Source organism: Mirounga angustirostris, unplaced genomic scaffold (assembly GCF_029215605.1).
Source record: "Mirounga angustirostris isolate CCGP_5_RB_7025 unplaced genomic scaffold, mMirAng1.0.hap1 SCAF_11, whole genome shotgun sequence".
Classification (NCBI taxonomy): domain Eukaryota; kingdom Metazoa; phylum Chordata; class Mammalia; order Carnivora; family Phocidae; genus Mirounga; species Mirounga angustirostris.
Window position 1 is genome coordinate 5,091,933 of NW_026991719.1, and position 13,653 is coordinate 5,105,585.

Genomic DNA, 13,653 nt, shown 5'->3' on the forward strand with positions numbered 1-13,653 from the left:
AATAAATAAAATCTTAAAAAAAAAAAAAAGGGAAGGGAATCTTTGGACCATATAACTGGTCAACACAGGTTCTTAGAAAATATTTGACTATCATTGCAGATATTAAACGAAAGAATAATCTTTCATGCAACTAAAAGCGAAGTTAATTAATACAACTTAAGTAGGAGTCCTCACACAAAAGCAAATTTATAAAAGAAAGCCAGTGGTAAAGAGATGGAAAATCTTACGTGAAAACGTGGCAAAACTAGGTAGTAGTCCATTTCCTGAGATATTGTAGATGTAGGTTAGGACACTCTTCATGAACACTGAGGATAAGTAAGGGGGAAAAGAAGTACTTGTGCATAAGAACTACTTGTGTGTGAATCCTACTCCACAGAAAGAGAGCTGTGACACTTGAAATTTCACGACTGACTCATACACGCATGCTGACCAGCAACGTCTGTGGCTTAGTACCTGATCTGTCTACTATTTGCTGAATACTGGCTGTGATCAACACGCATACAGCGCTTTCCAGCTGAAACACACTTTTACTTGCTTTATTCATTGTTCTCCATGGTAACACAGATTGACTCATTAAGTCCGTTTCACAGTTGGAAAAACTGAGGCTCAAACAAAATTAGCCCTGGAGGACACTGTCAGGAAATGACAGACCTACAGAGGAACACTGAGAGATGCACATAAAACATGCAATACTCCAAGAGAGCACATGCATGCACACAAAGGACTTGACATACATACACATACACACATGCACGCTTTAACATACGTAGACACCCTGTCTGTAATTAAATGTGGCAGTCAGCTGGTGGATAATAAAGAGCCCAGCATTAAAAAAAATAAAAACACTAGTTAGATTGGGAATAAACAAGTTAATGATAAGGTGGGTTTAAAATGCAATGTGGTGGTTGAAATCCCTCGTATTTAGTACTTCCAGATTCCTTCACTAGCTGCCAACTGATACTTGACATCCCCTACCTCTGGTTTTAGTCTTGGTCTGTCTGTGTCTGTGTTTGTCTCTCTCACCTCCAGAATTTCCAAACACTGGGTAGGAAACCCAAGGCTGTGTGTTGGTATGCAGGTACGCAGAGCTCCCAGGAGACTCAAGTGTGCATACTTGGTTGCTTCTCTCTTGCGTTTTATAGAAGCAGTCAAGAGAAGCTAGGCAGCTCCTTCAACACTCTGCTTGGAATGAGGCCTCATCAAATACCCATTTTTCTCTCTCGCAAGTTATACCTCCCAGAATGGAGGCTTTGGGAGGCCCTCCCGTCTCCCCGTGAGGGAGGGGAGTGGAAGGGCGGGCAGGCGGCTTCCTCCTCTCCCTCCCCACTGCACCAGGAGCCACCCCATCTTGCCGCGTGGCTCTTCACGGGGCATTCTACCTGGCCTCTCTTTTACTCAGAGGACAGAAGCGGATGATGTCCCCACGCACAAGGGAGTTTGCTTTCTTTCCTCCCCATGCTTTTTCTTCTCCCCTCTTGTAGTCTCCACCCCATCTTACTGCTAAACTAAATGCTTCTTGAGTATTCCAGGCATGGATTTCAGACATTTTATAGCCACTATCTGCCATCTAGGAACTATCCATCCTTCCTATTTTTAGTTCTGAAAAAGGTTAGAGCATTCTGCTAAATATTTAAAATGCTTCTTGTGTAACCTAGGATAAACGTTAATTATTCAATTATTCTCCTTACAAGATATTACACATTTGTGTCAACTATTTCTCTTCTGTTCAATGAACTCAAGTAATTACACCAATTCTCTGAATAGTTATTTTCCAAAACAAAGGAAATTGAAAAAAAAAAAATCATGTTTACTTACTGCAATAGTTTGCTATCGCGCTGTAACAAATTACTACAAACTGAGAGGCTTAAAATAACAAACAGATCTTTTACCACGCAGTCTAGAGATCAGAATCTCTCGTGAAGCTGAAACCAAGGTGTTAGTAGAGGGCTGCATTCCTTCTGGGAGGCCGTAGGGGAGAATGTTTCCTGCTCGTTCAGATATTGGCAGGATTCACTTCTACCAGCTGGAGGACTGAAGTCCCCTTTGCTTTGCTGGCTGTCAGAGGGCTCTGTGCTAGCATGAGAGCTCAGAACTAGCAGCGGTGCATGGCATCCAGGGAAGATCTCCGTTTTTAAGGACTTACGGGTTTAGTTCGGATCCACCCAGACAATCTGGGGTCATCTCCCCATTTCAAGATCTTTACCTCGATTATATCTACAAAATCCTTTTTGCCATGGGAGGTGACATATCCACAGTTGCTGGAGATTAGGGTGTGGACATCTTTGGAGGTCATCATTCAGCCATGCACACTGCCACGTAAAAGGAATTGAGAGGGGGATCATTTCTTCCAGCATGTGATGTCATCAAGCAGAACACTGGACATCTGGGCGGTAGTCCCAGCTGGGCCACTGACCAGCTCACTTACTTTGTAAAGATCACTCAACATGTAGGATCCAGACGCTTTGTTCTTTCTTTCTTTTTTTTTTTTTAAAGTAGGCTGCACACCCAGTGTGGAACCCAACCCAGTGTGGGGCCTGAACTCACAACCCTGACATCAAGACCCAAGCCATGATCAAGAGCTGGATGCTCTGGGCTCCTGGGTGGCTCAGTGGGTTAGGTGTCTGCCTTCGGCTCGGGTCCTGATCTCGGGGTCCTGGGATGGAGCCCCGCATCAGGCTCCCTGCTCAGCTGAGAGTCTGCTTCTCCCTCTCTCTGCTCATGCTCTCTTTCTGCCTCTCTCAAATAAAAAAATAAAATCTTTTTTTTTTTTTAAGATTTTATTCATTTATTTGACAGAGAGAGAGCACAAGTAAGCGGAGCAGCAGGCAGAGGGAGAGGGAGAAGCAGGCTCTCCCCTGAGCAGGGAGCCCGATGCGGGGCTCGATCCCAGGACCCTGGGATCATGACCTGAGCCGAAGGCAGACGCTTAACGACTGAGCCACGCAGGCGCCCCTAAAAAAATAAAATCTTAAAAAAAAAAAAAGAGTTGGATGCTCAACCGACCAAGTCAGCCAGGCGCCCCTTCTTTTGTTTTGTTCTCAGTGAGGCCCTCGTTGCTGATGCCACCTCAGTTCATCTATGTATCCATTCCCGTTGCCTGGCTGACGCCACATTGATGGAGCTGGTACTGTGCCAGGTGCGGGGACTATCCGTGGTCGGATCAGAGCAACCCCTGCCCGCTTGGAGCTTACGCTCTGGTGAAGAAAGACCGACGATTAACACTAACCAGGTAAAGCAGTGAACAACGGAGAATGTGAACAGTGATGGGTAAGTTCCGAGGGGTTACGGGAAACGCCAGGCGCTCTGCCGTTGTCGAGAGAGGAGCCGAGGACGGACGCCTTGAGCAGGTAACTACTGGATCGAATGCCTCCTGCTTTGAGACACAGTGACCCGCGTCGTGGTGCCGGGCCAGGCCGGAGAGGCCTTCCGGCACACTGACAGCCCCCGAATCTGGGCCAACGCTGGCAGGTGGGGACAACTCGGGCGGGGACTGACCAGTTCCTCCCTTCAGAGCTGGCAAGTCTCCACAAGATGATAGAAAGAGGTCTTTTTCCAACATGGAAAGACTATTAATTTATGAGTGTAAGACTGGCGTAGTCAGCACACCAAGTAAAAATATTCTAATCTATTAAGTCACAAAGTAATTTTACTTGTCAGTTCAGCATTTCATTAGGTATTTCAAATTATATCATTCACACAGTAAAACGCCAACAGTTAGACTCGATAGTAAAAATCAATGCATTTATCATGTAATTCAGGCAGAACTTTCACCACTTACTCTCAATCCCTCGCCCACTGCTGTGTCCACACACGCATTCTCCATATTATCTGAAGCTGGCCGTGATTCCCACCAAAGGGAAAACAGAGAAAAAAATCGCCCGGCTTTTGTAAGAAAAGCGCACTCTTTCGCATTTACAAATATTTGATCTATTACCTTAGCAAGCACACTGTTATTTGCAACTCTAGCCAAAGTATTTCCCAGAGATGATAAATTCACCACTGAGCAACTTCCAAATGTGTCTGGCTAGAAAAGCATGAAAACAAAATGGGAGGGGGCGCCTGGGTGGCTCAGTCGGTTAAGCGACTGCCTTCGGCTCGGGTCATGATCCTGGAGTCCCGGGATCGAGTCCCGCGTCGGGCTCCCTGCTCGGCAGCGAGTCTGCTTCTCCCTCTGACCCTCCCCCCTCTCATGCTCTCTCTCTCATTCTCTCTCTCTCAATAATAAATAAATAAAATCTTAAAAAAAAATAAAAATAAAAAATAACAAAATGGGAGGATGAAATGGAACATTAGATTGGAAAGTCAAGAGACCTAGGGTCCAGAATGCGTTCCCCCAGGCAGGCAGTATGACCTTTGAGCACATCATGTAAAATCTCTCCACCCGTTTCTTCTCTTTAAAAAAAAGAAAGCAGTAAACGGGCAGTAATCACACCTGTCCTACCTGCTTTACAGAAGGCTGCGGAGGACTGAGTAAGACAGCACGTGTACGAAAGTCTTACGTGAACTGGGAGATACCAGCTACGTCACTCAAGGAACTTAGTACCGCTGCGCTACCCAGCTGCACTCCCAGGTGCTCGTGGGCTTGCCGACCATCACGAGAAAAACACGGAACCAGTATGGGAGGTCTCTGGAGCCTCCGAGGTGGCCTCTGAGGGACACTGGTTAACTCACTCATCAAACACATCATTTACCCTGCACTCTTCGTCTCTCAGGCATCACAGGAAACCCTGGATCTAAAGAACGTGGTGATGCTCATCGCCTGGGAGAAGTAATTAAGTCCTCGCTGAGTTCCTCAAACATGAGATGCAGCTGTGTTACCTTAATGAGATCCTCCCTAGAGGGAAAATTGGAGACCAGGTAATTTTCTCTGGTGTTGGTGTTGGTGATAGATACGTGCAGTCGGTTGTGGGCCAACTCATGAGCGTTGGTGGGGAGAATCAGCTCCATTCCGCTTCTGAAGAAGAAAAAGTGACCCGCATTATTTACCTTGAATTATCGAGCGCCTTGGAAATATTTTAGAAGAGAGAACACTACGTTGAGCATTGCACAGTTTATACACTGTCCTCAACACTCTGTCTTCACATGCTTTGGGGGAAACGTTCTATATACATGTATATACCTCAATCGGGCCATGAAATCATAGCCGGGTGTTACTGCCCCAAAAGACTGCCTTCGGATTTCTTCGGCAAACTTGTAGGTAAATTCATTACATTCCTGAAAAAGAAAATGAATAGGTGAACCTATGATTTGTAAAGAAAAAAAACCAATTCCTTCTTTTTCCAGAATTCTGTGGCCATCACACAAGGCACCTGGACCCTAGCTCTTATAAACCCAATGCTTAGCCTTCGGTGCCCCTTTCCTTCAGAGCTACGTGAATCGCCCCCACCCCCCAGACCCGGTCCTCACCCACCGTTCTTAGTACCCAGGCAAGCTATGCATTCTCCCAAATCCAGTCTTTTTTCCCTTTTCTTTTTAAACCACCTCAAATGGCTTTGCCCACATCTGGGAAATCCTTGAAGACTCAATTCTGATTCTCGTTTAGCACGTTCTTCTACACATTTCTCCAACACAACTGACCTCCTCTCCCATCGCAATTCTGTGACCTCTGAAACAGTCCACCTGCAACAGTACTGATTACCGATGACCAAGACAGGACTCGTGACGACTGCTGTTTGTCTTTGGAGATCCGTCTTGGGCATCGGTAGTCTCCGCGTGGTGAGGAGGGTGGGCGTCTAATGTGCTGGGATTCACGGATGCAGCTTCTGTTAGCTCATCCTCACGTAACCCTGTAAGGTGACTATAATACCCCACTTGACAAGTAAGAAAACTGAGGCTTGGGAAGATTAAACAGCTTTCCCAGTATCGCATCAAAACTCCTCCAGAGTCAGGATCTGAACCCAGGTCTATCTTTCCTTTATTAATTCATGCAGGATGCAACCTATATTGGGTCCTAGGCACTGGGATTCAGGTGGACTGAGATACAAAGAGCCCCTGTCCTCATGAGACCTAGGACTGCCTCAGCGCACAGATCCGAGAGCACCATGAAGGTGCGGTAAGCAGAATCAAGCCTCCTACCCCCAAAGACGGCTACATTCTAGTCTCTGGACTCTGTGTTTCCTTACAGACAGAAGGGATTTTGCAGATGTGAGTAAGTTAAAGATTTTGAGATGGGTAGGTTATCCTGGATTATGTAGCCGAGTCCAGTGTCATCATGAGGATCCCTGTAGGTGAAAGAGGAGTGTCAGAATTAGAGAGGGAGATTGGAAGATGCTGTGCTTAAGGCTTAAAGATGGAAGGAGGGCCCTGCGCCCAGGAATGCAAGCTGCTTCCAGAAACTGTAAAAGGCAAGGAAACAGACTGTCCTCCGGAGCCTCCAGAGGGAGCACAGCCTTGCTGACAATTTGAGTTTAGTCCGGTGAGACCTTTCCAGAATTATGACCTCCAGAAATCTAAGACAATACATGTGTATTGTTTTAAGCCACTAAGTTTATGGTCATTTATTGTAGCAGCAACAAAAGAATTACATAGCGGGCGTCAACCAAGGCTTCCCTCCAACGAGACATCTAGGGTGAGACCTAAAATGTGAGTAGGAGCTGGACAGGACATGAGGGTAGATGAGGAAGACTGGCAGAGACCACTGGGAGCACAAGCCCCCAAGGGCACTGAGCTGAAAATCATCATCAGGGAGCCAATGGAGAACCAAGTCACAGGGGTCTTGGGAGGCCTGCCAAGAAATCTGGATCCCGTCCCAAGTCAAAACAGAGCCCTGGGAGTGGGAGGGGAAGGTAGCGGGGAGGGGGGTGTTAGTCCCCAAAATGTGTGCTCCTTCTAGTAGGCCAGACTGCCCACTTAACCTACTTTCTTGTATTAATTTTACTTACACACACACACACACACACACACACTCGTGCATGCGCACACAGACACACACTCCCCTGACCAGACTGGAAACTTATTAAGCGACGGACTTACTCATCTTTGTGTTCCCCACTATATCGAACACCGTGCCTTGCAAATTATGGGCTGAGAAAACGCTTGCAGCACTGAGCTCTTAGGTATGGACGTCTAAGTTTGCCTGCCACCTAAAATACACCCGGCATCAGGTAGCTCCTCTTAATTATACGTGCATAAGCTTAGAACTAGATTAATTACTCACATATCTGTCACAACACCACAAAGCTCGAGGAATCATCCGCAAGAGCTGAGCTAACACGGATGTAAGTAGAAAACAGTTTGCTAAAAAACTCAGAGCAGTCCTACGAGTGGTGTATTTCAAATGCTAAAAAGAAAAGAAATAAAATAACCTTAAATCAACTGGCCGAAAATTTACTTTGACAAAGGAAAAATGAGGATGCTCCAGGTAAATACAGAGAATCATTCTGCACCTTCCAATGTGAGCACCCAGTAAGTCCTGCTCCTTTACCAACCCAACAATCCACCCAATCCTACCAACACAACTAGACAATACAACAGGGTCTCCGATTCATTGAGAAAAGGTACAAGAACAGGTACTCTGGCTTGAAATACGGTATCGAGTCTCAAATCCAGACGAACCGTCCGTGCCTGAACGTCACAGAATTTCAGTTAAGTGGCTGTATTATGGCAGAATTTCCAAATCACGTTACCTCTAAATCACACTTAATACATTTCTAAATCTGAAGATTCGGAACCAAGTCTATTTAATCACAAAGCTGAGGATTTGCCCCACCTAAAGGAAAGATGGCACCGAGGAAGAGCAAACAACGCCCTGGAAGTCCCCGGCCTCAGGAGTTCTGGAAAGAAAGTAGCTTGCAATTCAAATCATATGATTCTGCTGGCTTGCGGGGTGTTCACACCTTACGTCTACGTTCACCGCCTTCAGGTTCTCAATCTGTGCGATCTGCACAGCACTGCATCCTTTCTCTAGTTTCCGATAAAGCAGCCGTACAAAGACAGGAAGAAAACGTAAGAGGATTCTCATACGGCTGGCCTCAACTCCAGTTTCTCTTTCATAAGCAGCTCATCCTAGATCATGAGAACAAGACTCCGGATGTTTAAAATTTTGTCGTCTTGACATTTTAAATGTGACTTAAATTCATTCCTGGGCACAAATGTGTTAACTATTATTCAGTTGTTGTTCAAAGCCACTAGAGTATGTAAGTAATGAATGAATACGATATCCTGCACCTACAGAAGACAGTTCTCCCAGTCAGCAAATGCATGATTGCTGTCTAGAAGCAGAGAACATTTTTACAACAGAGACTGCATTAAATGTAATACCTAATGAAGGCTTATTTTCATTACTTCTGGATAAACTGCTTGGAATTCACAGTTTCTTCAACTGTGAGAATGAAAAACAAATAAAATCTCTGTATCATTCCGCTTAATAGAAATTGTTGGTCATTTTCCTTTATCCACCTGTGTGTAAATGGGAGGAAAGAAAGCATTATCGGCCAAGCGTTCCAGGCCTTTGAAAACAGGGCTGATGTCGTCATGATCAGATAAAGAAGAAACATCCTTTGCTTGAAAGAAACGGAGCTGGAATCTTAAGACTAAATAATCACTCAAGAGTAAAAATAAATAAATAAATAAATAAGTCATTTTATTTCCTTGTCTCACTGTCATCCAAACTAATCTTTCCCAAGTCCGGAAGACAGATTCAGAATAATTAAATTCTGAAAGAGGGGCGCCTGGGTGGCTCAGATGGTTAAGCGTCTGCCTTCAGCTCAGGTCATGATCCCAGGGTCCTGGGATCGAGTCCCCCATCGGGCTCCCTGCTCCTTGGGAGCCTGCTTCTCCCTCTGCCTCTCTCTTTCTCTCTCTGTCTCTCATGAATAAATAAATAAAATCTTAAAAAAAAAAATTTTTTTTTGAAAGAAAACTCTTAACCTTTTCTGGTACCCAAAGGATTATTTCTGTGCAGTTAATTTAGTAGGAGCCAACCTTCACGTCCGCCGCTCAGACAAGGAACGCAGCCTAGGTACTACTTCATTACCTCTATTTTTTGTGGGGCTGTTAGCAGGACAGCTGCAACCAAGGATCCCGCAGAAGCCCCTGCAAAGGCCTGGACATCCTCCAGGAGCTTCTTGCCGTGTCTACGAAGTGCAGATGCTGCCCCCAAGTGGTAAATGCCCAGGAACCCGCAGGCTGCAAAGGACAAGTTGGTGTGCTTCATGCTGGATGCGAAACTGAGGATACCGAAAACAAAGATGCTGCAAGTTGGTAGAGTTTATTGCACATGCTGTGTTGTCTCGTGCCTCCTGGTAACGAGACTTTGCTTTAATACATCATTCTCTGTGCTAAACATAGCATCGTCAGTGAAAGTCTCATCAAATACCCAAATTTTTCAAGGACACGTTTTTTTTACTCTCTCACCTTGGCCCAGTAGAGCTGAATCAATTTTAAAAAAAGTTGAATTTCATATGGATTCATCACACCGATGCTGCAATCTCCTATTTGATTAGCCGGCAGGAAACAGATCAATAAATTACCAGCGGCCAGGCATTTGGTCTTTTTTACTTTTGGGGGGACGGCTCCTGTTGCGGAAGGTAAAATCGCTAGAAAGTAGCCACTTCCAAAGAGAGGACACACGTGCTCTTTCCAAGTGCATCACTGCATTTCAAGAGAAGTGCTTGCCTCCCCTGCCCCACACTTGCATTGCAAGCATCCATATATATATTTAAAAAAAAAAAACCCCAAATGATGCCCACCATCAATTCCATTATGCAATGAGCGATTATTGAACAAGGCAACCTATTTATGTCAAGGCCCACGGGGGCAGTCGAAGCCTCCAGGAAAGGTCACCCGCACCCCTTGATGCCTCGTGCTGCTCAGCTGAAGGGCAGAGCCGTGTTCCCGAAGCCCCAGGGGGCCCGATGTGCATGATGTCCCGCGGCCACCCCGAGGCTCACCTGGAGGCCCCCGGGCTGGGGCGTGTCTCCTCCCTGCCCCGCCCCCACCCCTCTCCCGCGCCTCCAGACGACGCACAGGCCCTGGGCCTCGAGTTTAGGGGCTGAAGACCCTTGTTCTGTTCGCCCGGAGGCTGGGCCGGGGCATCCGAGCCGCGGTTTGGGTTGAAGTTCTGCAGACTGCAGTGGGGTGGGGGGCGGGGGCATCCGCGCGGCAGGTGCGCGCAGACCCAGCGTCAGTCTGGGGGCCTGGGGGCCCGGGGGCGGCGGGGCGGGGGTCGCCGCCGGACCTGCCCGGCTGCGTGGGGGACCGACCTCTACGGACCAGAGCCCGCCCTACCAACGCAGGTCTCAGGCACTTGCATGTTGAACGGCCCCCTTAAGCGGAAGGCGGGGCCGGGCCGTCACTCAACGAGGCCCCGCCCATCAGGGCGGGCCCACGCTCGCGGAGGGCCTGCCCAGGAAGGTGTCGCGAAAGGGGTCGGGGCGGGGCTGCGACGTCGTGCTGCCGACGCACGCCTCCGCTAGGCCCCGCCCACCCCGTTCAAAACACTGGGCTCAACATGGCGGCGCTCATGCGGACGCTTGACCCGGCTGTCCCGGGCGCGGGTAAGGGACAACAGTTGCGTCTCGAGTGCGGCCGTCTTCCACACGTAGCGATGCGGTTTAGTCCGTCCGCGCGCCTTCGCGCCCCGTGCGGGCTGGCCGCTGTCTTGCGAGTTTGCTGAGCCTGAACGACCGTCATTCGCGGCGCACCGGAAGCGCTCGTGCCTGCGGGCGTCCGTGTCCCGGAAGTGGTTCTGCTGCTTTTCCGCAGCGTGGGGCGGTCCGGCTGGCCGCGCGGGCGGGGCTCACGTGCTACGTTGTGGCCCGACGCCTGGTAGCTTGTTCCCTGAGGGTGTAGGAAACCTCAGAGAGAGAGAGTGTGTGCGTGTCGTGCGCATGCTCGGGCTGCGAAGGCTGTGTGACCTTGCGCAGGTTGCCTACCCTCTCTGAGCTTCTCCGGTGACTTACCTGCCGAATGGGATGCTAACATCCCGACTTGGTGCCAAGTCGTAGGGCTCGGGTGCGTCCGCCTTCAGCAGACGGCCCCTGCCCCGTGTGCTGGCGCCCCGTGCCGACTCGTGGGCGGGGACGCAGCTGACAGCCGTAAGGGGTGGCCGAGCGCGCCCGCCTCCCGCGACGGCCGCCTTCCCTGTGCGGTCTCCGTAAGCAGCCCTGCGGGGATGCGTCAGCCGCGGCCGTGCTGCTTGCAGGTCCCCCCGGGGCCCCCTGTTTCGGGACAGGTTGGCTCGACCGCAGCCCCGGGCCGAATCTGGAAAATGGGCGCGTGTCGCGCGATCCAGGGGGCGCTGAGGGGTCCCCCAAGCGGCCTGTCCGCCGGGCCGGCCTGTCTCCCTGCTGGGACGCGGGGACCGGGGCGCTGGCGCACGCTGGCTGTACCAGGCCGGGCCTGCATGGGATGAGCGGCGAAGGCAGCGTTGCCCTAAACAGCTTGCGGGGCCGCTGATGCGGAGGGCGCCCCAAGGCGTACGCCGGGCTCGACGACCGGGCCTCCGTTGGCGTGGCGGGAGGCGGAGGGCAAGTGTCCGTCCAGGGGGCAGCGGAGGCCAGCCCTCGGCTCCTGCATCCTCCCCTCGGGCCTGCGCAACCGGCGGTGCGCCGCCCACGGGACCAGCCTCCGCACTCGTCCTGGCACAAAGCAGCCCGGGTCTCCCAGCAGACCTCCCGCCGCGGAGCCTGCATTTCCCGCGTCGCCCCTGGGCCGCCGGGACGCGCAGCAGGACGACAAGAGCTGTCGCTGAAGGCGACAGCACAGCAGCCACTGTGACAACTGCTGGTGAGTGGCAGTCGACTGCATGTGAGGCTCACGGGCACAGTGTTCAGGAAGCTCCGTACTTGAATTCTTGCCGATTTATTTTATTTATTTATTATTATTTTTTAAAGATTTTATTTATTTATTTGAGAGACAGCATGAGGGGGAGAGTCAGACGGAGAAGCAGGCTCCCGGCTGAGCCAAGAGCCCGATGCGGGACTCGATCCCAGGACCCCGGGATCATGACCTGAGCCGAAGGCAGACGCTTAACCATCTCAGCCACCCAGGCGCCCTTATTTTATTTTTTTTTAAGATGTATTTATTTGAGAGAGAGAGAGCATGAGAGGGGGAGAGTCAGAGGGAGAAGCAGACTCCCTGCCGAGCAGGGAGCCCGATGCGGGACTCGATCCCAGGACCCTGGGATCATGACCTGAGCCGAAGGCACTCGCCCAACCAACTGAGCCACCCAGGCGCCCAAATTCTTGCCGTTTGATTTTATTTATTTTTTTTTAAACATTTATTTATTTCAGAGAGAGCATGAGAGGGGGAGAGTCAGAGGGAGAAGCAGGCTCCCCGCTGAGCCAAAAGCCTGATGTGGGACTCGATCCCAGGACTCTGGGACCATAACCTGAGCCGAAGGCAGTCGCTCAACCAACTGAGCCACCCAGGCGCCCAAATTCTTGCCGTTTTATTTTATTTATTTATTTTTAAACATTTATTTATTTCAGAGAGAGCATGAGAGGGGGAGAGTCAGAGGGAGAAGCAGACCCCCTGCCGAGCAGGGAGCCCGATGTGGGACTCGATCCCAGGACTCTGGGACCATAACCTGAGCCGAAGGCAGTCGCTCAACCAACTGAGCCACCCAGGCGCCCGAATTCCTGCCGCTTTAAACTCGCTCTTACAAGTTAGTCTGTCCTTTTGCTCCTTATCTGCCCCTTATCGTGGTCACATGCAGCTAATCGAAACGTTCGGCTCCCTAAGCTAAGGAAGAGTATCCGATTCATTCACATCTGTTTTTGGAATTGAAGGGCCGGCCGTCACGTCTGGTGTGTCATCAATCAGTATGTTTCGGAGGCTGGATTTAAGTGAATTACTCTTGTGAATATACACTAACTTAATTGCCCTTTAGGAACAATTCTTTTTCTTTTTTACTGATTCATTTCCTTGTTTTTGTTTCTGTTTTCCTTAGTAATTTCGTTTTGAACTGGTTTATTTATTTAGCCATTGATCCAGGATTTATGAAGCTTTCATCGTATAACAAACGCTCTGCTGGCACAGGGCTTACGGAGTTGAGGAGAATTCGGTTCTTCCCCATCGGGGATGCGGACTCTGGTGGGCGCGGAGACAGCTGATTGATCATTGCAGAGACCTGATCCTGTGCGGTTCCTGAGCCACACAGGTGCGCTGGACGGGAGCACTGATCTGCAGATGAGGAAATCCGTAACTCTGAGACACACCTGGCGTGAAAACAGAGTGTTTAAACCTGGCGGTCCTTTCCCTGAGCCCAGCATCCTCCCACAAGGTTTTATCGTGTGATCCATAAAGAGGGAGAAAGGTACGGAGTGAGGGGAATTTGCCACACCTCAGCTCCAAGGACAGGACCTTCTCTCAGCATTTCTGAGGGTAATCTCATCTTCCAGTCTGCTCTGTGCGTACTGTTGTTTTCCCGTCTTACCACCTTAACACGTTACGACCTCTGTGGGGCACACTGTCCTTGCCCCTGCAGCACCCCTGTCCTCCCTCCTTTCCGGGGACTCCTCACCCCTGTCACCTCCTGCTAGAATCTTGGGTGCTGATCTTGATTTCAGGGAAATGTGGCCACACTATTGGAGCAGGCAGCAGTGCCCTTTTCGGGGCGGGAGGGGAGGTTGTATTGTAACAGTCAAGGTTGGCATGCCCTTTGTGCCTAGCTGAAGCATTCCCTTGTTTTGAAAGCACCGCAGAATTCAG

The 13,653-nt window shown here is 49.7% G+C and overlaps 2 protein-coding genes across 8 annotated transcripts in view; one reads left to right on the forward strand and one right to left on the reverse strand.

Annotated features, from left to right (window-relative positions):
• The window catches only part of PNPLA4 (patatin like phospholipase domain containing 4), a 29,969-nt gene extending 18,475 nt beyond the window's left edge, over positions 1-11,494 (reverse strand). The window contains exons 1-5 of one of the 4 annotated variants that reach the window (XM_064573701.1): positions 9,891-10,125; positions 9,355-9,431; positions 8,975-9,167; positions 5,120-5,214; positions 4,819-4,954 (exon numbers count right to left, since the gene is read on the reverse strand). In XM_064573701.1, the coding sequence (XP_064429771.1) occupies positions 4,819-4,954; positions 5,120-5,214; positions 8,975-9,154 (411 nt within the window). In that variant the 5' untranslated portion in view covers positions 9,155-9,167; positions 9,355-9,431; positions 9,891-10,125. Of the gene's footprint in view, positions 1-4,818; positions 4,955-5,119; positions 5,215-8,974; positions 9,168-9,354; positions 9,786-9,890; positions 10,126-10,901 lie in introns of those variants that run through there. The other 3 variants (XM_045874267.3, XM_045874260.3, XM_054507083.2) reach the window with 3 other exon arrangements.
• The window catches only part of LOC123851370 (uncharacterized), a 423,494-nt gene continuing 419,977 nt past the window's right edge, over positions 10,137-13,653 (forward strand). Inside the window, exon 1 of one of the 4 annotated variants that reach the window (XM_064573700.1) lies at positions 10,137-10,496. The gene's annotated coding sequence lies outside the window, so the exon portion shown is untranslated. The remainder of the gene's footprint in view (positions 10,497-13,653) is intronic. The other 3 variants (XR_010406019.1, XR_010406020.1, XR_010406018.1) reach the window with 3 other exon arrangements.